The 26,268-nt window shown below is 35.3% G+C and overlaps 1 protein-coding gene across 2 annotated transcripts; it reads left to right on the top strand.

Moving 5' to 3' along the window:
• The first annotated feature begins 3,897 nt into the window (after positions 1–3,897).
• Positions 3,898–25,983, top strand: LOC140149032 (fibroblast growth factor 8b-like). Of its 2 annotated transcripts, XM_072171180.1 has the most exons (6): positions 3,898–4,458; positions 6,730–7,409; positions 8,077–8,113; positions 10,091–10,280; positions 21,622–21,725; positions 23,614–25,983. In XM_072171180.1, the coding sequence occupies exons 2-6, from the start codon at positions 7,381–7,383 to the stop codon at positions 23,899–23,901; spliced, it is 648 nt and encodes a 215-aa protein (XP_072027281.1). In that variant the 5' UTR covers positions 3,898–4,458; positions 6,730–7,380; the 3' UTR covers positions 23,902–25,983. The 2 variants fall into 2 exon arrangements, with proteins under 2 accessions (XP_072027281.1, XP_072027282.1); XM_072171181.1 differs by lacking the exon at positions 6,730–7,409.
• Positions 25,984–26,268: the final 285 nt, after the last annotated feature.

Here is a 26,268-nt window from a genome sequence, read left to right as displayed (position 1 = left end):
CACCAAGAGAGCGTGGATTGAAACCCTCTCGACTGACTCTATGGTGAGCATTTACAGATTTTTAGAATCCTGGTTATTGCAAATAACATGCCAGATAAACCTGAGGTGAATATAATGAAACCGACCGTCGACGACAGTATTTATTTTCCAGTTGACTATCAATAAATGTGGAGAAATATATACCTCTGAGAGTACAATATAACGTTTAAAATAATTGTCACATTGAAATTAAAACCTCAATATTCAGTTAAAACCAAGCGTGGCACTAAATTTCCCAGAAAAGAATAGAAAAAGAAAAGAATAGGGCCCCATTAAGATGAATTTGTCATCAACACTGAAAGGTTACCCTCTCGATATATATATTTTTAAATCAAATTGCTACATAAGTCACAATAGGGCCTATGTGATATTTTCACCTTCTTTTTTGTTCGTCATTATGATAGGCATAATAACGTTTGCAAATATAAATTCTCTAAAAAGTTGCCCAAAATATTTTTTAATAACGTTTAAAAAGTTTTCATGACCTTATGTAACCCGACATTTAAATGTTATTAAAATGTTTTGAATAAACGTCTAAATAACATTTTACTGGGCTAGTACATGTATACTTATACCTCGCTACGCTATATGTAACTGTAAAAGTGCCCCTCAAAATAATTATTGGGAATGGGACACAAGAAGCAGTTTTGCATTGGGCCTATTGTGATGGCGGCGTTTGCAATGCAAAGTATGCCATGCCCATCATTGATCTTGGAGCACAAAAGTTATATTGCTCCTGGAGCACAAACTAATGACAATCACATAAAAAAGGTAATTTCCAAGAAAATGATAAAAAATCTTCTAGAAAATTGTTAAATCAAATCATCCCAGGGCGTGGAAAATAGATTAAAAAAGGGGGCGGAGAGGCTGCCCGAAAATAAGGTTTAATAAGATAGCTCGCTCTTGGAGCACTATTCTCTAATCCTTGTGCTTCATGAGTGTTGACGATTTGTTGTGCTTCATGAGCACTGTGTGTTGCTGTGCTCCAAGTAAAGTTGACGATAACTCAAATTTGTCCAAAGATGTGATTAATCTCACGTTTATGGATAATTGTCAATTAAATGTAACACTCTTTAATAATATGGACAAAATTGATAAAGGAGACTAAACGTGTAGTATCCGACATGTTAGATGCCGAAAATCCGAACTTCGATTTTTACTGAGCCATGTTTCCAAACAGATTGATAGTTTTTTGGAAGTTCATTAACAGCGTGGTTTCGGTTCTCCAAACGTCGTGTAAAGCCGATTCGTGAGAATCACAACATTTTGTCGAAAATCGAACTTAAGCCCTATCCCTTATTGAGTCTGGGACTATTCGCATGTATACGGTTCAATATTTGCACTAAAATAGACCTTTATAAGGCACCCATGATTTTGGAGAAGAAATACCCGAGAGAAATACCTGTATAGGCCTATGTACGTCATGACAAATCGTAAAGAATGTCCTGATAATAAGGAAAAACGAAAATATCGAACCGGAAATATGAAGTTAACAGGTGATATAAGTGGAACTGTAAAATGGGTCGAGACTTAGACAGGTGCGACAAGACTGGACGGTCCCATCTTGTAAATGGCGAGAGGCCCAGTTAACCCAATCCTCACCATGATCACCATGAATATGCGAACCCCGGATTATTAGATAATTCGCAATTTGGAAATTATTATCGCCATAATTATTGAAAATGTCCATAACAAACATTCAAATACCAAAACAGCCAAAAAGATTGGTCAGTGTTTCTTGATTATTTATTCTTGAAACTCGTGAAATCAAGTATCGACCTGCATGCTAAACATTTTGATACTGGAATTCAACTCTACACTGTACATGAAAGCTTGTTTTCCAGGTGTTCACTTTTTCAATTACCTGATAAAAGTGACACCTTTCCTGTGTTTCCCAAAGTAGCTATTATGATTCCTTCAAATGTCTGTTCTCGTGCCTGTTTGGTTTATTCAAATAAAATTGACAAAAAGTACATCTTAGAACTGAGCGGACGTGAATGAAGACAGAAGTTTTCTCTGGTTGTTGACAAAAATGTATAGGAGATATTAATATAATTATAATGTAAAGTACACATGAGAACATTTCCTTCAACATGTTTTATCAGGAATTTGGTTCGTCTAGAGTTAGATTTTAGAAGAACGTTCTTCCTATAAACCTGCTTACATCTCCTCTGTTTGAGACCAGGTGTTTGAGACCACAATTAAATCTGATATTTACAACTCACCAATAACAATAAAGACTTGTTGGAGTTTTTAAAGGGAGTCTCTGGCAATCAAGCAACATTATGCCTTATTAGTAGAAAATAATTATCAAGCATGAATCACATGGTTTTATTTGAAAACAACTCATAGCGACCATAAAACGAAAAAAAAGATCTGTTCTCTCAACACGCGATATTCAGCCAGGCGCCGAAATTGTCGAGGTGCAATGACGTCCCAGGTGACACGACAATTGAGCACAAATAACCATTACGTCATTGCACTTGGACAATTTCGGCGCGGGAATTTTGAATATCGCGTGTTGAAAGCCGGCTGTTTTATTCGTTTTATGGTCAATATGAGTTTGTTTTAAATAAAACCATGATTCAAGCTTGATAATTATTTATATATAAGGCATAATGGTATGATTGCCGGAGACCCCATTAAAAACGCATTTGGAAAGATAACAAGAGTCCGATGAAACCAATGACACTGGCAAACAAACAAATAGATGACAAGCAAACCAATTTGTGTGTGGCAATATTATTTAATATAGACTTATCGCAAAATTAATCGGGTACATAAGGCCTATCATTTCACTTCATCGCTGTTCGTGTGCTATGTCTCGTAGAAAACGAAAGGAAATAAAATGCTGCAAGTCCAAGATACTTTTCGATCATTTTGTAATTGGTGTCTCTACAACAAAATAGTTAGATAACAAAAAGAGCAAAAAAAAAAGGGCAAGGGCTCACACGGTAGGTCTTGTTGATCACCTTTATCGTCAGGAATAATATCTTCTAACCACAGGTGGCGCTGTGATGACGTCATTGGATAGCGAAAATATGAAATCTTTTAAACGTTTTGAATACCTACAAATTATTTGAAATCAAATTACAACTTCACCACTCTACCCCTAACAAAGGTACGTGCAGGCAAAATTTGACTCGAGCCACTTTTCAAAAACACAAAGCCCGCCTCGCAGTTTTTTTGGAATTGTTCAGTTTATTTTTAGAAATCAATATCTACTGCTGAGATAAGGCTCTCCCTGTTGAGGTTGAAAAGTTTGATTTTTTGTTCAAATATAAAATATTTCCTGACATTATCATTGCAAAGCAAATTGAAGGTGGTTGCAAAATTGTTTTGCTCTATAAGGGGTTACTTCATGTAGTGGCAGTAATGTGCTTTCTTTACAAGTTGCGTGCCTATCATGGTTTATCCAGCGGGACGCACTTGGCCCTCAAATTTGCAGGTCATAACTAAATAATACATATTTAAGTCCAACACACACGCGAAAGGCATTGTTTTCCATTTAGCATATTTTAAAACTTTTATTTCTGAAGTGTCTTTGAACTGCTTTTTGAAGGTAAGATTTAAACTGTTAAAGTTTTAAGACTACCAAGTAGAAACAAGCTTTCGTTAGTTTAGGGCGTGTCCTGATCCAATGATTATTAATGCATGACGAGTAAATGGGGCGCCTATTGGTCAATACTTCACAATACGTACTTTGAGCACCTCCCATTTTCCAATCAAATGAATGACTGCTTAAGTGTTCCTCGCGGTGCACACAGTTAAGGGTGCATGGAGACCTCACCTCCTTGAAGATTTTGGACGCAGATGGCGCATTCCTTTTGTGAGTGGCGAGTTCATCAGGGCATACTTAATATTCTATAGTTAGTCTTGTACCGGCTGACTTTCAGTACTATTTCTGCATATTATACATGGACTTGGCACGCAACCTTACAGATCTTGCAAAATAGGTCTTCCATGCATTCGGGGCTCATCGCTACTTGTTAACACGTAATATAGTTATGATCAGTTTCCATATGAATAATTATGATGATTATGCTTAAGGCGATTGCAACAATTTAAGCGAGGAAGATAATTTTGTGAGCTTACTGCAGGGATGCGTAATGGAACCTACTCTATTTCGTCTCTGAGATATTTATACCGTTGTTGCGAAGATTTCATCAACTTGAGTAATGTGAGTTACAACTGCAATACACGACGTATTTGGAGCCAACTCGGAACTATAACAGGTGCTTCAAAAAGCAAGGAACAAGAAAATTGTTTGAAATATAAAAGGAGGTGTACATACTTTATAATTTGATTTTAAATTATCGACACATAACTGGCGAACTTGAAACCCAAGCTCAAGATAAGCCTACACAGTCTAGGATCTTTCATACAATGGCGCAGAATGCATTCAATCCTATTACACACGTAAGTATATATATTAATGTATGATAATAATTAATATTTATCAATTATTGCTAATCACCGAACCTCGGCTCCGTAAAGTTTTGGGGAAAAAAAGTACACTACAAACAAGCCAATATATTATATACAGTATACCCAGGGTTGCTTCGTTTGCACGTGTCTCTCTACGGTGAAATGTCATACTTTGTTTGTACATAACTATTATTATATATTCAGCGTTTGTACAAGAGATCAAGCTTTACTCTTGTGCTCACGACTAAGTACAGGTCAGTTATATTTTTATTTTTAATATTTTTGTAAAAAGAAAAAGGGCATCTTTACTATCGAAAACAGACATTGTTTGCATTAAGTGTATTCAGATCCTGGTGTACTTGGGGTAAACACTTGAAATTAAGTGTTTTTAATCTAACTATATGATTTGAATCTTTGCTTGTATAGTACACGTTATACAGTATGACGGTGGGTTCATCCATATTATTTAAGCAGGTCTCTGAATATTTTGTACTTGATTTCCTGTACACCCTGACCTACATTGACCATTTATTTATGCCAATATTAATGGCGGTCTGCAAACTTAACCTTACACCTCCAATCCGAAAACCAAAAAATAAATCATTGTTGTATTTATATTACCAGCACGTTTTAATATTTAGTTTCTAGGTATATTCTCTATTTTGTCCACTCAAATGAAAAAAAAAAAAACAACATTTAAATCGAATTAAAAAATAGCGTAAAAAATAATCGATCAATCAAAATAAATGAACAACAAAGCAGTGCATCTTAGCATTTCATTACGTTGCCCAGTACAAATTAATTTTCTTGTTTAAAACCAGCATTTTGCTAGTCCCCTGGTTCACATCACCAGCACTTGATGTCATCTCTGTTGACAAGACGATGTTTTAAGGTTGCATGGTTCCTGCCACCGGCACGCGTATACCCTCTTGGGGGTTACCAAATACTACGCCCACACCATTTATTCTTTCACTTCATCTCTTATTTCTCAAAATATGTGTTTTAGTCGTGGACGATTTGATGTAATGAAGATGTAACGTATTGATCACCCTAATAGATTTCTTTTATACCATTCACATGGCTTAAAGATCGTTCAAATTTAATACTTCTGAAATAACAAAAGAAACTAACGCAGTCTGAGCTAAATTGACAGGCACTTATCTTGCGTTTGTACCCACTTCATCACTTTTACTTTAGAAGCAACTTAAGTAGTATTTTTGACCTTTGCTTTTCGTGCAACTAATGAGGAATACTACTCCTTAATGCCGGACAACAAAATTAGTCCAAAATAATACAAAATATAAACTTTAATACTATATTGTAGCGTAGTGACAGGACATGACATTATCAGGTTTCCTGAATCGAGTTCTCGAGCAATTTAAGATAAATTCCTGCACAGAACACGTTCAGCCTCATCCGAGACGACCTGTTTCCTTGACTAACAAAAATCCGCAACATTGGTATAAACCATTCATATGCGAACTCAGTAAAAATGTTGATAAGCCTAACATTCAAATTTCAACAGTATAACTTTAAGAGCAACACACAGAGTAACATTATTAACCGCTTTATTAGTGAATGTTTAGAAACTGATAGCTGTAATGTCTATGATGAAGCATCAGCACCACCATAAATAATAAATTATGCCTACATGTATAACGTTATTTATAACCTCTGTTGTGATATATCGGGAAAACGTGTAACCAAATTATTTGCTAATATTAGTTATTAGCTGTACCTGTCGGTATCACGTGTGTTGAAAGACCTGTTACTTTTCCACAAAATTCAAACCAATGGACACAAATGATGTCGCAATTATCATCATTATTATTACATTTTTTTCAATTACTAATACTAATAGCTAACAAATTATATGCCTTTCTAGTGAGCAAGGCAGATAGATAGTCGAGGGACTGTTCTCTATACTGTCTATGGTTCGATCAACTAATCAGAATGAATGGATGAGTGACCCACCGTTAAAGGAAATCCCACCCAGTGGGTTGAGCTAAACACCGCCCGCAAGGTTCTAACACTGAACACTGTCAATTTTCCAAACTCATTTGAATGTGTATGTCGTATTCATAGTATTTGTACGTCCCCCAATTTTTGCTATTCCTTTTCTTACAGCAGCCATTCACGAAAATCATTTGCTTATTAAACCCACTGTTATACGCCGTACTGTGGATAACCTGAGGGGATACGAAGTGTGTGTGGTTTGTGGCTCATTTCAATGCTCTTCTCTTTTCTACACTTTATATAAAGCCATAGCTATGACAAGGATTCATAAAAGGAACGTAACTCCAGTAATTCAGTGGCATTTACAAACCAGTCGTCATGAAGAACGCACACAACATAATATAAGAAAAGGATATTACACTATTGCACCCACGGGATTATTCTTTTTGGAAATACTATCATAGATTCTACCAACCTACACTCTTGGAATCGGCAACTTTTTGAAAGTGTGACACTCATTCGTGGATCGTTACTGCGACTGCACTATAGTTATAGTGTTAGGGAAGTCATTACTACTTTACATCAACTACTATCTAGTGAGGGGGGTTGTAAAATCCCATCACTGTGGTGAAGCATGCTTTCTCATACTGTCAAATTTGAAACACTGCAAACTTTGTGAAATGTCATTCAAAAGGCGCGCGTCTCCAACTATTTGGTCCACTTGCGCTATATGCACTCTCATTCGCCCCGAAGTTGGGAGTAACACAGTCAGCTGCTTTATATTTTTAAGACTTTACCATTACTGGTTTACGATATTAAACTTCTCCTTTGTGCATATATTGATGGACAATCCAGTATCAGGATCATAAGAAAAGCCCGGCCTATCTTGCAGGTGAGGTGACGGTGGCGAACTTTTGGCGACAGCTGGCGCCTAGATTCCAGCGATATACAGAAGCAATGGTCGTCAGGCATTCCATATATACAACGTACGTAACCTTACGATTATCACTTGTGCCGTCTTTTTACTTACTTTTGATTTAAGACGCAGATGGCATGCTGAAGTTCATCACTGGACCATCATGTGTGGGGTACTGCATTGCAAATATAGATAGTGCGATATTACGGGGAAAACTATTTATCAAAAAAATAATTGCTTCACAAGTTCTTTATTTGCCTGAAACTCATCCGTTTCTATTGACCACTCATCTCTGTGTCATTTTAACCGATAGCATCATTCGGAGGCCAATAGGAACGTACAATGTGATGGTATTGCTTTTCATCGACAGATGTTCCTTTGCTTACAACTCTCTCTTTTAGTTCCTTACTAACCGCGTTGACCGCATACAGTATTAATTGACAACAATAAGCTCATAATATTATAACAATAGGCTTATGTCACCTTTTTACAATTACACTAATTAAAACAGCAGTGGTATCAGCGGGCCTGTATGAGCAGTCATCGTTTCAAAAATGAAAAATGGCTCAACTTTATCCAACAAGAGAAGAAATGGAGGTTCATTTAAATCTGCTGTAGCTGAAAGTGTTGTTTCTGATTGGGGAATTCCAACACGCAGTTGTGTAGACGAAACATACTCGTTGTGATTCGAGAATGTCTAGTAATTACGATATTGTTTCTTTTTTATTTCTCCGCAGACTACTACATTTTGTGTTCGGGATTCTTAGCCTTCAGGTAAGTTTTCTATATTATGTCAACGACGCCAATTGGAAATCAAAATGCTTTGGGTATATCAACTCTTTTTAAAGTAAAGTTTAAATCATGCCATCAGCTGATCAGTGCAGTGTGTGTTGTGTAATTGTAGTTTTTATTATTTGTTGTCTGTAGGCAACGTGAGCTGAAGCATCCATTTAAGTATAGAGTAATTTGGAAAGAAGTAGGAAGAGAAGAAATTAATGGAATAATTAATTAATTTTATTGTGTTTGATTTACTTATGACCTGACTTTGTTATTAATACCATACTTGTTAATAACACGACAAAATTATCTATGGCATTTTGTCAAACTTCATTAAACTTTAAATCTTATAGTATAAATTGAAACTTATAAATACCGATATACTTTTTTACGTTTTTAGTAAAAGAAAGTTTTTTTTATTTAATGGTTTAATTAAGTGTCTAAATTTGGGTAAGTTTATAATACTTGGAAGGAACACGCCACCGGTCAGCATGGTCAGATGCATAAGATTAGATACTTTTTAACTACTTTTTATAATTGAGTTGTCAGTGTGTACACAGTAGCACTACTATATACACTAAAATTAGCTGAAATTAGGGCACGTTTTTATAAATAGTTCACCTATTATACACCTTGTTTAAGGTAATTTGCCTTTTTATACCTCCTTTACAGCGTTTTGAAAAAGGATGTATATTTATACACAGGGACTGCCCAAGTCTAGAATTTTAGGCACCATATGTTCCGTTGAGACCTCTCACCCCAAGGTTTTAGGGTAAAATTAGTCTTTTTAAAGACAAAATTCAGACCATTAATTTTTACAATAAAAACTACACAATAGTTGGTGACTTTATGTATTTGAGGCGTATTGGCGATTGAACAGTAAATGGCAATACATTTGGGAGTTTCTACTTTGTTGTTTGGAAGGTATAGTAACCGCTTATTCATCTACCAAGGTTAAAGGAATATTTATTTTATAAATAAAATAGTAGAGTAAAATAGGTTTTTATAAAATAAAATCCCTGATATTTTGGTCGTTAAGTTGAGTTTAACACCTTTTCACCATATTTTTTTTACCGACCACGGACAGTGGTATCTCACATACATAATGGTTTCCTTTGGTTTTTGGATTTGGGTTTACCAGGTATCTCAATCTTTGCTTGAAATATAACACTGTGACACCGTTTAATATTGATTATTTAGGTACTGAACAAATTTACCAGCTATCTTGACCATGTTTACATAGTTTTCATGTAACGGTATTGCACAAAAAAGAACTAATTTTTCTTGAGGAGAGTCAAACGTCTGAGCGGCTGAACTCATAGGCCTGTATGGCTCCACACTTTCATTGGGGGAATTCCATACAAATAGCCTAACAATGGTCAGCGGTGTAATTATTCAAATATAAAACATCAAACAAAAATCATTGTAGTGCAATTATAGTAAACATTACAAAAGAAGTAAAAACAGCTGAAAAACCAGATCAGATTGCGTGTTAAGCTTAAAGTCTCAAACATGCCTAATTCAGAATGATTCAAACGACGCTTGAAGAATTGAGCTTGGGTTCCAAGAGCGTTATTGAGTGGAATTGCGGAAACGAATACATGTAATTGGGTAACTTCCTTGGCATGCCTGTGTTGTGTGTACATAAATGTGATGGGCAAATGGACATTCTTAGCCAATATCTGAATATTGCACTCATCATCACTCGGGGCACGTGGAGAGGTATTTTGCACAACAATGAAATTGCTAGCTACCATGACATTTTTGCAGTGCACAAACAGTAATAATACTACATGTAACATAGGCCTAGGCTATATAGTAATTAGTATATTTCTTTCACTCAAAAGCATTTGCAATGTACTTTCAAAATACATTGTAATATTATGATATTGTAATCCAGACTAGAATTTTGCACAATTCTATGATTATCAAACTGATCATAAAAAACTAATTTTCTTTCTCGTTTTCCTATAGGATCCTCGTCATTTTGTTTACGGTAGCGATTCCTTTGAATCGCAATTGCACAGAGAAATCACCGAAATGAATCATTCTAGCTTATCCACTTCGAGAACGTTGATATTATACAATCGGTGCAGTAGTCAACATTTAAGAATACTACCAGGAAGGGAGATAGATGCCAAAGGACAGGAAAGAGACGAATTTGGTAAGTGTATCCTTAATTTAGTGCAACATGGTATTTGAACCTTTATGTCGTTTTTTCTTCAATGGGTTGAAATAAAATGGGCAAAAAACAAACAAACAAATAAAAAACAAAAACAAACAAACACCAAAAACAAACGATGGTGTAAATATACACTCATAATGTCCAAATACAATAATAATAATAATAATAATAATAATAATAATAATAATAATAATAACAATATTAATAGTAATAATAGTAATAATAACACTTAATAATAACACCAATGATGATAATAATAATAATAACAACAACAACAACAACAACAACAACATCAATAATAATAATAACAACAACAACAACAACAACAATAATAATAACTTAGTAATAAACATCTAATAATAAAAAAGGTCTATGTCAAAATTAGTTGTAAATCTGAACACCCTTAAACATTCCTGATATTTTGGCGAACTCAGATCTTCAGATGATCAGAACATTGTACAGACACAGATAAAAAACAGTGACTTTTTAACAAAAATCACACTTTGTTGATATCATATTATCTTTATCAAAACAATTAAATGACAGTATCACCAAATAAATCTTACACAAACTTCGACTTGAATTGTTGGCTTCGAACGTACTGTAAGTGTAAATTACCAAGTTCCTAGGTAAATGTAATGCACAGCATCACATGCCAAGTCGTTTTATTGGCATTTATCTACCAATTTACTTACCGCCATATCACTTGCCGTTGCATTAGCACAGCTTTATGATATGAATGTGTGGTGATCGGTATTTACATGCCAAGTAATTAACTTCATTGGGAATCTTTATTTAGCATGGCTTTGACGCCGTCATTTGAAATAAATATGTGAAGTAAAAGTAAACTTAATGCAGTTTGAAGGAATATAGAGACCCAAACAAATTATCCGACATAAAGATGACGGTGCATGGTGAATGTTAAGTGTATGCATGAAGCCCGGGTATGAAGTTCGAAAGGTCAACATGCGTGTTAGTATTGGTGCCAGGTTGTTTAAGCCTCTGTCTATTCATGTTTCCTTTATTTACTTTATAGTGCACTTTAAGTATTTCTAAGATTTTATTTGTATTAACGATATATATACACTTGTTTGGTCATGTTCAACACAATGTTTGGCAGCTTACAATATTTAAATGGAAATTTTAAAGAAAAAAAATGACTCTTACTCATACTCTCTTTCCTTGACATTGACATTATATAATGTTTAACATGCATGTTCAAGATATCATGTCAATAGTAAGTTAGTTGAAGTAAGCATGTGCTTTGCCACTTTTGTTTCATTTACACAATGTTATTTAGCTTGATGGCTAAGCGCAATTTTTCCTGTGTGCTGAACACCTTCCGGTGACGCGGTCCCGAACTTTTTCTCTCTCGAATATTTATCACATTTTTAATGTTGTTGATGTACGATATTCACCATACATGTAGACCTAAATGATTGTTTTGACATGTTATATGTATGTGTAGGTGTATCAAGTTCGGTTATAGAGTTAATTCATCGTTTTTGGTGAAGATTTTCAGTCCCTGGTTTTTAGGCAATTTATGCTGGTGGTTTTGGTCCTAAGTTTTGGATGAAGAATTTATCATTCATATAAATCATAATTTAAAGAATAGTTTAACAAATCGATATTGTGCAGTGATTTTGCTTAGCTTATGAAATATTTCTTGATACACATTTTCAGTGAGGCTTTGATATTTTAGCATTGGCCCTACATGTAGGCCTATCTCCGGAGTGATAGGGATAAAAGTTTTGGACTACAAATCTAATTCGAGTCTTTTAGAAATCTGAGATGAATTGTTAAGGAGTATCATTAGTCAATATTATCACATCTGTCATTCTTGTTGAAAATTGAAATAATTATTTATATTACATGTCCTACGTGAATTAGACTCTAGTTTAAAAGGGGTGGGAGTTGTTGACGGATACAATATTAGACCAAACAATGGTGGGCTTTCCCCAGCCGGGAAACAAAACCATAAACGGGACGTCGTTATGATCATCCTTGTTACTTTTTTTTCGATTGCCAAGGTCATATTTTGTCCGTGAAATTCGACGGTGTTACAACTATCCGCCCCTAATCACAATAATTTCCTACTGCATTCCGGTATTTATTGTTTTCAAAGCGTAAAATAGAGGAAACCGCCAACCAAGCTGAATGGACCACATGCTAAAGATAGAATTAGTCGTAGTCAACAAGTTGGCCTGTCACGAGATATCATTCTGTTTTGCGATAGACCAGCGAGTGTCATGATCATAGTGTATTATCCTCTGTAAGGATGTAGTGAAACTTTTCAATACCTATTTAAACTGATGAAAAGATTTGAACCAGATTTGATTTGATCATGATACAGATAAGTACTACTACTAACTAGACATAAGAGATGTATTTAGACATAAGATATGTGTTTTGCGGAGTGTGTTAAACATGTAAAGAGCCAAGTTTTAGATACGCTTACACTTTAATGATGTTTGCTCAAGTATAATTTCGTCTGCAATCTTATAGACTTGAATTATCTTCAAAGACCTTACATGAATCACCATGATTACGTGACCAATTCTTATCACATTGGTGTATCAGTTTGATATCAAATCATTTGTAACTCTAATGTTTTAAGTATTGATTCATGTATGTGGAATGTTTCTTTATTATTCTTGTATTGAAACGGCGAAGAAAACGGCATGGACGTTAGACGGAAATGCCTCTGAATATCGGAAGTGTTACTACAATAATTCACAAACATAGCAGTCAACCGTTAGAATGGTTGGCTACTGAGAGCAAATTGACAAGGCAAATACCACATGTCACCGAGCACTCTGTTTATCACTTGTTATTTTTCTGCATCACATTCCTTATAATTTGAAGGAATTTCTTTAAATGGAAATATCAGTATTCAAAACAATCTTGTATAACTTCTTGCTTTCAACTTGTCGGTTATATTGATAGCGACACACCTTTCTTAATCAAGAACCAAATTGATCACCATGCTAGTAATATCCTTCTCAATTGGGTGAGACGGGTTAATAGTTATCTTGTCCCATATTCTGCCTAATTCGAGGCTGTTTTCCCTGCTTTAAACTGCTATTCCCAAGAAGTTGACGTGCCTTTCAATAACCAGAGTAAATATTGAAAGAAAAGGCGATTTAAACTCCGTTATCCTCCTTGACGTTTCAAGTGTACATTGTGGTTCTGCTTCACCCACTGTGTACAGAACTAGTGCGTTGTTAAACTTTAGTTTTATTTATTGATGAACTTCGTTTATATTACAATAACATGTTTTTGTCTCGTGGAAGCTGCCAGCCAAGCAAAATAGGTTTAATAACAATAATGAGGCATATCTAGATTTCAAGTATGAATGAGTAGTGCCACTAAGCGAGTCATTTGTAGCAATTCAAAAGATCTCTAATGAACCACTCGGAGGTAATTGTGGTCACCTCTCAACACTTTCACAAGGACAGTTGTCACGTGATTGGAACAACCATATTTAGTTCTGCTATAATAATTTGTGTTCAATCGAAAAGCTAATTTCCGAACGTAAATTGCCCTATTTGGAAACTATTTGTCCGTTGTCAATATAACAGACTACCGGCTATTAAATAGTGTGATTCTAAAGTGTATTGTCACATTGGCGAAGAGACAGGAAATAGTGGTACAAATAGAAAAGAGCAAATAAAGATGTTTTTAACTTTTTCTTATCCATGGGTGGCACGGCCAGCATGTAGGCTGGATGCACTCAAATGATCTTTCAGACTTTTTAAACGTTCAAGTCTGAAGAAATATTGAAATGAAAATATTCCATTTCTAGAAAAGCGGAGGACGAAGGAGAAAGCTAAAAAGGGGAAGTCCATGAATAAGGCTATACATGATCATAAAAAAGATGATGATCATGATCAAGATCAAAATCTGATCATAGGCTATATGCGACCTTTTCACCTTCCCCAACCTTTGAATTAGACTCGTACTGAGACCACGTGTAGTGCTTCATCATCATATTTAATTTTCCATCAAAATACATGCATTCGTATAAGTATTGGATATTGATGAAGTAGGCGTTCTCTCTCAACTAAGGCGCACATAAAACGACACAATGAATACATTCTACAATAATCACAAATCGAAAATTGAATTGGTGTAACATGAAAATAAAGATTGACATTAGACGGATGATAAAGCAGGAATACTGGATGGAGACACAAAAGCTACAGTTTCAATTGTCCATTGATTTTTCCCAATAAGACAAATTGAAATCATACGATATGTTGCAATCGTCCCAGACTTTCGGGTCAGATGTTCTAGAGTTGGTCTTCTCAGACTACGACGTGTCATCAAATTGATATTTTGTTTTGATATAATCGGATTGTGAAAATAGAATTGATATCTTGATCCATAGTTACAAGATATATGATTGTTATACCGTTAGTTGTTTGGACTAAATAAGTCAGGCCACCCAAATATATGAGGCAACCAATAGATGGGAATAATTATGCGGTAAATGCCTTACAAGATTTTCTTTCTTAGTTGTTATCAAAAGGAATAATAGCATCCGACCTCGCCATGGCCTGCAGGAACAATTATCAACACCTTTTGCGCACATCAAGTACTTATATGTTTCTATAATCGTGTTTATTTTGACTTCTGTTGAATCTTTTTACCAATTAATCCATTTCCAAACAGCGTTCAACAAATAAGAACAAAATTAAGTTTGGTGTAAAGGACAAATATTCTTTCATTACTTTGATTGAACATTAAATGAATACGGGAGGTAATACGTTGTCTGGTGATTTTCGTCTGGTTGTTGGGCAAGGATTCAATGAATTATTTGAACATGTTACGGGGTGTTTTTATTCAAAATTGATATTGATGCGGGTACGATTCCTTGAATATTCATTATTGATATACTGACAAGACATCGTGCACCCTCCCATCATCCATTAAACGTCTCATCATCAAAGTTGACAGAGGATTACAAACTTTTCAATATTGGAGATAATATTTACAACCTAATAATAATATAGTCTATGAACATGAATGACAAATTGTGTCAAGAATGAGGACAAAGCTACAACTTTGAAAGCAGCTTTGAAAGAGATGAATATGATATTGTTATAATCATGGAAGAAAGATTATGGACACTAATGGGAAGGATCTTATTCCAAATATCGATATCGCATGGGCAAATAGATCGATACCAATCAATAAAATAATCATGACCATCCCGCGAAATGATACGGGCATGCTGTGAGCATTTTGGACAAACCTGGCCAGGCTGATCCTAAGTCAGATTAAAAGTCTCGGCTTCGTCATTTATATTTGAATCAAATTAGACTCATGATTTCAGAAAATGTTCCAACAAAATAAATATCTGGATTTCCAAATTTATGTTCTAAACAATTCATATCGCCAATTTTGTGGAAAATGTATAAAAAAAATCACGGAATTCTCCCAAAATGATCGGATTTCTGGCTTTTAAACCTTGCATGCAAAACCCAGTTGATTTCCAGCGATTATGATGTGGATAAATCTGGAAACCCGAACTCTTCTAGGGGTGTACAGCTATAAATAGCACATTAGGTGAATGGTTACTAATTTTCAGAGCATCTTTAGCTTTTCATATGTACCAATAACAATAATGATTTTATAATCCATTTTTTCTTAAGTTTTTAATGTGGTTTAAGTGGTCAATTTAAATTCATTTTCCTTCTTCATATTTACATCGTGGCTTACTCTACCATAATATCAACAGTGTAATATTACTATGAGGTCAATCATTTTATTGTTGTCTTTATTTGTATGTTACCCACTCCAAAATGCTTACTAATGTTTTCTTCGTTTATAAGTCTTTGCAACACCGTAAAGTACGCATACCTAGGATACTTTCTATATATAATCTATTTCAAGTGGCATTTCTATTCATTTTGATATACCTTGATATGACAAGTCAGTTTAATTTAAGATATATGGCAAAGAAAGGGTACAAACCCGTGCTATTGATTCATTCCCCTTCCCATCCTCTTCATGTCCATTTGCAATTTAAATCTTTATTTTGCCAAATGAGGCAAGAAATAATCGATCCGTTTACACACATCAACATTTTTGGAAGACTTTTGGAGGGAACTCGTTTATTTCTTGGCAAGTGCTTTTACTTAGCATGCTTAAGCCAGTCCCATCATCATGATAGGTCTTCTCCTCAGAATTCCCCACCCAGTTGCCCAACGTTGTGAAACATAAGGAACTAAACTATTCAAGAATCAAAATCCGATCCGGTGATATTTCTGGAACTGTATTAAATATATATATATATTGTTGAGTTTGCAACTTGTAGAGAGTAGAAGATATAGCCGAAGGCCTAAAGGAACTTATGATATTATAAATCTTCAGTATCATCACCACGTGGTCATTGTCTGCTGGTACAGAACCACACAGATCATAAATACAACCTGATGAGTGTGCCACGCGCAGCGATGAAAGATGATACACACATACAAGTATAGAGTTTAGCCCATAGCAATATATCAAATGGGGATGTCAATTATCATGTCTTGTAAAAACTTTGCTGCTACTAGTGTTACGCGTGACCTTAATAAGGTCAGAAAAACCAAACTCCTGCACTCAGAAAACCACACCAGGCCAGGTTTAAATCGTTGCTCAGAAAATTCTCTTTAATACTTCCATGCTTGATTATACTAGAATACAATGAAGGCCAGCACGTGGGCGAAGTTATAAATGAGGACCCTAAGACTTACAGAAGCAAAGGTTTGCTTGACATCAGAAAGTCACAAATAAAAGTGTGGGTTTGAATTCACGACGTCAACAAAATGTGACTCCAGTACAGACTGTCAGATTTGGTGATAATCGGACACTGGGACTGCGAGCATTAAAAACCTCTTAGTTGATTATTATTTTCAAGGCCACGGACACACCTTTGAAAACTGCCATAAGCAAAGGGACGTAAGAAATGTCAGGACTTGAACAACACCTCTGCTCCTGATACTAGAAATAGAACAATATTGACCAAAAAGGAGTAATTTTATACATTCCATCACGGTCTATGCCAGTCTAAAAATAATAAAAACAGCATAAACGTTGTGATTTTCCGATAGGCTGATCAAGCAGAAAACCTTTGAACCAGACACGAAGTACTACAGTATCATTGTTAAACGACACAAGTTGACATTCACGCGACCTAATTGTCGTAGAGAACATGTCATAAGTTCGTCTGCTATCCATCGTGTTGCACACGAGGTGCTGCGATATTTCACCATAATCATGATAAATAATGATATTGTTCCTTTCGTCAAAAGCAGCTCAAAATGACCGTTTCAGGAGCAATTGTCATATAAAACAGGGGTTGTTTGTCACGTTATACTGTACTCATCCTGTCCAGGATTTTTTAAATTTATATTTTTATATGCTTATGTAAATGTTCCCCACATTCATGCATATGGGGTTAAAAGTTCAATTTGCGCAACTGACACAGCTTTGTGAAACATGCCTTTAATTATTCGAATCTGAATTAATATGAAGTACGTGATTGTATAGGGATTGATTGGTTACCAATAATGTTTTGTAGAGTTTGTTCTGCTTGACCTGTACCTTTTTTTTTTTTTTAATTTTTTTTTTGCAAAGCATGCGTGGGCTTAATTTTTTCCTCCATATTAAATAACAAGAGTTTATATATGGTGATATGATTGACGAGAAAGACGCTTAGATATCTTTGGGCAAGATTTCCATAAAATAAGCATGGTCAAATTTATTTAACAAGACTGCGTTGTTAATTTCTACAATTGCTTCTGTCAGTAACAATAATTGGTTCTCCGTATGTGTAATGCGATACGACAAAGAGGTTGTGCTTACTTCAATTTTGACAGCTATCATCTTGTTAAAAATCTATCTGGACAAAAAGTTGGAAGAGTTGCTTTTCTTCATAAGCTCTTTGTTCAATGGCCAATCAGGTTGAGCGACATACATAATTATATTGAATCTTCAAATAAGAAATATGCACTGGACTGAGTTTTGTGTAATATGATCGTCTTTTGAGAGATGTACTTTCAACAGCGCCATGCGGGTATTCTCAACTAAAGAATGATGAACCATGCAATGTCACCATATATAGCCTATATAATTATTATAAATAGTTTTATAGATGTTATGGCATAAAACATATTGCTATGGATGTATTAAAAAAAAGATGTGCGGTGAGCCATGCATGCGTCTTGAACACGTGGGTTTGGTAAGCTTACAATGTAAGTGGTAGAGCAATGTAAACTTTCCGCTGCCGGGTGCTTCATGATCTTTAGGCTTACCGCTACTGTACCACTACAGCTGCTCTAGGCGTAAAGTGTAATTGCAGACTGATTCGCTCACTGTTGGCGATGCTTACCATTATGTTAGTCGCAGTCACTGTTTAAATTTACCGTAAAACGTGCCGAATCATGCCACTAAATATTACACACACCCAACATACCCAAATCTGCGTGTATTTTGAACAGCCAAGCATAAACAGTAGCATTTCTATGCATTGTAAGATATTTATCGTATTATTAGCGCTAAAAATTATACCGCATGGTGTGAGCCAAAGAAATAACTGGGTTCAACAATAAAGCAGACTAGGAACTTTTTGTAATCGCGGCACTAGGCGATAGGTCAGCCCATTGGTTGGGCGGGCATTTGATGCCTTGGGTCCTAGGTTTACTTGTTGAGGGGAAATGTTGCGTGCAAGTTCAGCAACTAACGACAACAAACAATCTATAGGGCTTAATTCTACTAAAAAAAGGCACAGGGTATATAGATGGTTAGCAATACCGACTTAAACCTGGCTTTATATTTTCGTGTCAGCTTAATTGGCAATGTCCAATATAAACCCTCAAATTGGTCTCTTTTGATAAACTTGCACTCTGTACAAAGCACACAATTGAAGACAAACTCCTTAATGTACACCCGGGCGTTATTGCTTTAGGTGATGGCTGCCTAATTTGCAAAACCAGTGGAAAATTCCCAATGCGCAATAGCTGCTCTATAGTACCTAGGGCATTTATAATTGCAACTCAGCACAAGCTATCTACCTCGCTCGGTATGGTATACCCAATTTCCCCTCAGCATTTTACATATTTTGAAATAATAATAATAATAATGCTATAGTAGTAGTAACTAACAGAAAAGGTGCGCCACGCTATTGGCTTTGTTACTCAGATTGTTCACACGAACGATATACACGCAATGGTCAATATTTGAAATAACAATGATAAATATCAAATTTTACCGCGAATCAGATTTATTATAGGGAAGAGTGAATGGAGCACATTCAGCACATTTTGCTCTGTAAATAATGGAATAACCTGTATCTAACATCTGAGATTTAATTCATGCGGCGAAATAACTTATTGACCGGGATTCTACCAAATATGTCATTGACATTCTGATAACTATTATCATGATGATTACTGAATTGCTTGTCAATCTCGGTTAGGACTCGTTTTCAAATGATGAAGATTACTTGTCTGTAATCGCCAGTCTATTCGTGAAAGAAACGGTATACATATGATTTGACTGAGATTTAAATTGATATACATGCACACCAAGCAAATATATTTTCAGTTCAGATTTGGGTTATAAACATGTGTCTTACGAATATATAAGGAAAATGCAAAATCACTCCTTGAACGTGAGAATGATTAAATTAATACCAAGTTCACGAGCTGATGGCTCAAGAATAAATGATCATATATAAGTAGATCTGCTTCGCAAAATCTCATAACTCTGATAACTATGTTAATTCCTTATGTCACCGTACCAATAGCAATCAGGCACAAAACACACGACAAATGAAACAGTGGTGGATATCAAAATTACCTATGCACGATGTGAGTTATTTATTTCAATACACTTGTCATTCACCACGTGCTAAAGGTTGAATGTTAAATTGAATTAAAATATGAAATTAAATTTAAATGAATGCTATAACATTAAACTGGGTCAATATCCACAAATGGTATATTCCTGTCACACGAGACGCACTCGGAAAAGCATTGAAAGCAATCAGTCTCTGTCATGTAAACATAATCATCAGTAATCTTGTAATGTCTGTGAGAGTAGTTTAAGGGGGTACTACACCCCTGCCCAATTTTTTGCATATTTTTGCATTTTTCTCAAAAATTATAGCGCATTGGGACAAGTAAGATATGTATATTATAGGGGCAAGGACTACAACTACTGCAATGGAAATTTTATTTCAGCACAGACAACAGTTGTGGAGTTACAGTCAAAAATGAGGGAAAACCAATATTTGATCAATAAATCAATAACTACTTGCTTTGACTTGCTGAATTTTCAGCACAGTAGTTGTAGTCCTTGCCCCTATAATATAAATATCTTACTTGTCAACAATGTGCTATAATGTTTGAGAAAAATGCAAAAATAGGCACAAAATTGGCCAGGGGTGTAGTACCCCCTTAAGTCAAATTGAAATACACGTAGAATATTTTTAACCCAACGACAACATGTCAACATTATTTCTGATAAGAATTTAAGGAATAACGTATTCATATCATTTTATTTATTTATTCTAATTTACAATTTTGTCAACTTAATTCATTTCATTTACAATTAACGATACTAATGTGGAAAATGACACCGGACAGTATGTCCCAGTGAGATTTGTCAGTCTTCTTTAGACGTTGATGTTATAAGCAAGAAAAAGATCCTGATATAATTCAGTTTACTCTAGCATGTCTAGGAAAACTTTTATTTTGGCTCATTTTGAAATAAAAATCCACATTGCTTTTACACAATATCTTACTTCGACAATAATTCTGAAACTCTTTCAAAAGGGGTTTAACCCGAGTCAAATCTGGCTTTAACCCGGGTTAAATCTATCTTTAACCCGAGTTAGAGCTGTCTTTAACACGGAAGGAAATTACTTGTCATATCGTGATAAAATGTTCCAAAAATGTCCTTCTGCAGTTTCCTATACATATGCCAGATCCCTTCACATGTTTCCTTCGACATTTGCACCACACAAGTGTCATCTAACGCACCTCATATTTCATAATACTGTGCTCAGAACCCGGGGCTCAGAAATTAAACATTCCAACTATATCGAAAATATTGAGAAAAATGCCAAGTTCTAAAGCTTTTTGATATTTGTTTAAAATCATAAGTTCAAATACACCTAGTACATGTAGCATAGGGACGGGAATTTTGGGTTCTTGAAATAGGAGGAGCAATGGAAGGAATAAGCCAAGAATTTCTACATGAATATGCGTGCAAAGCAATACGGTGTTTCCTTTACACTCACTTTTTCCCCGTTTCTTTCTATTTTCAGCAAGGTTAATCATCACAAGTAAGAGATTTGATGGTGTAACGATACAAGGTGAACGGACTGGTTATTATTTGTGTATGAACAAGAAAGGCCAAATGATTGGAAGGGTAAGTAAATTAACAATTTGTAATTAAGGAGTGTCAAATTGAAACACAATTAGCCTTTTTGAAATATGACTGACACAATAGGATAGCGCTGCACGAAGTGGGTAAAGTCTTTTGAATTTGCCGGGGTTTACCCAGATTGAAGACTGCCCTCATTTTGTGTACACATGCATACTTCGAAAAGGCTAATGATATTCATCCATCTACAGGCCGTATCAAACAAATTAGTACCCACAAGTTCTTGGAATCACCACAATTTATAGCTTTATGAGCTTTTACAACATTAATATACACATTAAAGGTGGACCTTATGTTACATGTATTAGCCATATAGATACTCAATCATTATTTTTGTTACAGCATTAAACGAATTTGCACTATATTCTTCTACTTTCTTGTCTTACTTCCCGAGCTCATACTTAAATACCTCACGAAAGACACCTATCGATATAGTTAAATGTAACATTTACAAAATATTTACTGGCGTAATTTGTGCCTTGGTGTTATTGACAATGATAGAAGGGGTCAACGGCATGTTGAGACGCATATTCTGTATCGTTCTTTGGGAAACTCAAATCAAGTCAAGTTAAAAAGAATCTCCATCCTAAAAATTTACTTTCAAAATCATTTGAACAAGTGATGACTCTATCTGTGCACATAGGGATGTGATATATAAAGTAGTCAATTCCGTCTGCAAGCAAAAACAGGAATAGAGTTATTGTGATTGTTGTCCCCACGGGCATCCCAATTTTTCACTTCATTTGACGAGCGGCGTTTAGGCTAACTCGAATCGGGTTTCCCGTAAAAAGTTACCGAATATGCGTCTCAACCTGCCGTTGACCCTAGTTATTATTGTCAATAACATCAAGGCACAATAACGCCGGTAAAATAATAGCGCTAAAATGGGATCATAGTTATTTTAGTAGACTGTTTATATGGGCAAACGATGTGAATGTAGAAGAATAGGCTAATTGTCACTTTTATACGTCAATAGGCCGCTACAGGGTTACCTAAAACAGGGTTTTAGAAAGCACGGTTGAATTTCAACCATATCACATACACTTTAGTGTAAATATATGTAGATGATACACGGTGTGCTTAAAAACCTACCAACTTACAAGGATACCAAAATATACCAAGGATTAAATTATCCACTTGCAACTTAGTTATTTTTTGTATTTTAAGCTAGGTGAACCTTTACGAAGATTTCATATATTCATTTGAATGGTTGAAATTATTTATTATCATGATTATTGTCACGTCAGTCATCCTCATTCTCGATATGGCTATTTCTTGATCTTTGGCCAGGAGATACCGATACCATTTTACATCTTTGTTTTTCTGTTGGGCTATCCCTTTTGACATAACCCGCAATAAGTGTGGCTTTGAATTTCAATTATTTGCCCCCAAACAAGATGCTGAATAGATGAGTCATAGTTGAATAAGGGAGCGGAGCCCCCAGGGTTGTACTTGAGATTCAGACAGTTCGTCATCATCATTATTAATATTACTACTATCTGAGTGATTATGTGTCGATTGGCTCATTTCATCATCATCGTCATAATATATTCAATTCAGCTCACAATTTTCTTGGAAATCCAGGTCAAAGATGATCAAGTTGTTGCCTCACGGTTTAAAACAAAAGTAGCCCCTGGGTTACATAAATGCCTACAAACGGACGACACGGTGTGTACTTTATCGGTTCCATTGATCACTTGCGAATATCTCAAAATTAAGAATCCATAAGCGTATAGATGTTTGTTTCTATCGTTTTCTTTCTCTTATTTTCACTAATCATCATCAATTAATTTTCATGATTATCTTAAATGAACGATAAGCAATCTCTCAAATTGTTAACGGTCATCTTTATCTCCACGCTTTTGTTTTACAGAAAAGATTAAAGACTGGCGGAAGTGTTACCTGTGTTTTCACAGAGACAATTAATGAGGTTGATAAATGGACAGAATTTCGACCAGTGCAAAAGACAGATTGGTTTATAGGTTTTACACGGGAAGGACAGCCGAAGAGGATAGATCGATGCAGGCCTGGAAGTAAATCAGTGCAATTTCTGAAAAGAAAATTACCAGAAGATGAAGTTGTTGATCCAAATTCACCGGACTTGCAACAAATTATGGACTTTCTTGAACGTTTAAAATTGGATTCAAGAGGTAACAGCTGATGACGGTGGATATTATTACCTGGTACTGTCGTCTTGTGATTCGTCAACTGTTACCATGGATACCAAGATGGGCGTGGCTAAATGCGTGTCGTCCTTTTTGATCCTGGTCATGCAGTACAGACTTCTAGGCTTGTGCAAAATATGTTTATGTATATCGCGATGTAACGATATTTTTATATGAAGAAGGGTAATTTATATTATTTCTAAATTAATATTATACCAAATGTGACTTCAAAGAAGTTTACTATTGATATTTATTTATTAACTTAAGTCTTTTGGGAGTGGTAAGACTAAGTGTAATTATATTAAGCATGTACAAACCACACCCAAAAGACTGGCCAAGTGTCTGTATACATGTGGAAACGTTTGCTGCTGATGGGATCATTATGCGCATTATACTGAGCATGCGTTTTGATCTCAGTGCACACTGGACATGCGTTAAGACCTCAATGGATGATGTCAAGGATACCTTCAAGTGCGACGCATGCGTTAAGGTCTAAACGCACTTCAGATCGGCATTTTGATGAAGGAAAATTAATTGAGCATCATCCAAAAGTAACATTAAATAAACCCATATAACTACTGCAGGCCTGTGACTTTTTTCGGCAGAGAATACGGTAATTTTGTATTGCCAATATCTATACGAAAAGTTTGAAATGTGTGCACACTAAGAATGATGTTAACATTCGGAACATAGACCTTTAAGGAATAGCAAACAATATTATAGGCCTAGGTCTGTATGTTTAATATCCACATATAGAAACAGGAAGCCACTTAAAATGAACAAACTGTAGTTCGTTTACAGTATACATTGCTTGGCTGGTTCATATAAATTTTGAGAAAAAGTCATGACTTGGCACTTTTATTTTCATTAATATGGTACTTAACAGTTCTAGCCACCTAAATTCAATTCTTTCTTCTAGCAAAAGGTGCCAAATACTCCCGTTAGTCATGCTTGCATTGGTGGTAATAGCCACAGTTTGATAAAACACTGGGAAACCCATTTTCTTGTCTTCATTACCATGGTAATGCTTTCATATCTTATTTCTTTGTTTGTTTTCACCATTAAAATATCTGCAGTTTTATTAATTCCCCTTTCTTTCCAACTAATGAAATAGCAAAACTATTCCGCAGATCTAAAAATTCAGTGCTGATATTTTGTTATATCAGTCTGTGCTTCATTTGCAAGTTTGCCAAGTATATCAAGATCCACAGTCGCTTAAGGTCGTTTTAAACACGTTAAACATCAAATGAAACCTCTGTTTAGAATTTAAGTTATGCATATACTGGCTTAGCTAGTCCCTTATTCACTAGGTCAAGTATATCACTTAAGTAGAATTAATGTATTCCTTGTTATATGACGCATTATTACCGATTATATTTTACCACATTCTGAGCATATTTAATGGTGGTGGGTATACTTTTTCACAACAACGACGCTGATTATGGTCATGATTATTTGCAAGTGTTGGAGCGCATATTTGACGAGCTTTATCACTGTTTATATCGTGCAAAACCTGACTTACAGGTCAGTGGCTCTTAGTTATAAGAGTACAACTAACCTTGGTCATAAACTGTAAACTACAACTACAATCATGACTTTTCGGCCGGCGGAACTAATATAGAAAACATTTCTCTTATAATACTTGGTCCGATAGTGGAGCTTGAAACCACCAAGGCCATGTCGGAGATCACGACTAATGTAATTACATCTGCTTTACATGTGTAACTTGATCATTTCTTATATTCAATTACCTTAATCGGGTTTGGCGAATACAATCAGCTACATGCTTGATACAGTCACATTTAAATTTCGCGGGGTTTTCCCTGTTCAAGTTTGCCACGTTGAGTTCGTCATACTTGGCCGGTGATTGCTACCTATATTGATCAAGTTCTTGTGTCGTGAATATTTTCGAACATGGACCCTATTTATATGTTGAGTTCATCATACTTTTAATCTAGTGTAAAATCATAATAACAACAATGTTCTTTTGCGTGAATGTGTAACCTTAAGTTCACAAATATCGTGTATAACATAGTATATGCTTACCGGTAGCCTATTCACGCAGAAAGTCAGCTCAAGTATTCGTAATTTTGTTTTTATTTATCTTTGTCACTGAGCCTGTGTGCATTTCCCAGTTCGATTTTCCTTGAAAATATTATTTCCACCACTGGGACAGAGATCAACGTTTTTGAAGCGATAGTAAACACTTGTTACATATTTACACGTAATTCTATTGAAACTTGCAAAGTAAATGGTATGGTATGGTATTCTCGTAAGTAATCCCACCCTGGGTTGTAAAACTTGGTATTCACTTGGAACACAACTACATGGCCAACAATGTTATTTTAGTGAAATTATGATAA

This window comes from Amphiura filiformis, chromosome 3, assembly GCF_039555335.1.
Source record: "Amphiura filiformis chromosome 3, Afil_fr2py, whole genome shotgun sequence".
Lineage (NCBI taxonomy): Eukaryota > Metazoa > Echinodermata > Ophiuroidea > Amphilepidida > Amphiuridae > Amphiura > Amphiura filiformis.
Note: the sequence above shows the minus strand (reverse complement) of the source record. Positions and strands in the feature narration are given on the sequence as shown.

Excerpts from the sequence above, each read along its gene's own strand:
- LOC140149032 (XM_072171180.1), top strand. The coding sequence starts at position 7,381 with ATGGTCGTCAGGCATTCCATATATACAAC. Across the intron at positions 7,410-8,076 it reads AGGCATTCCATATATACAAC|ACTACTACATTTTGTGTTCG; the intron begins GTACGTAACCTT and ends ATTTCTCCGCAG. Across the intron at positions 8,114-10,090 it reads TCGGGATTCTTAGCCTTCAG|GATCCTCGTCATTTTGTTTA; the intron begins GTAAGTTTTCTA and ends GTTTTCCTATAG.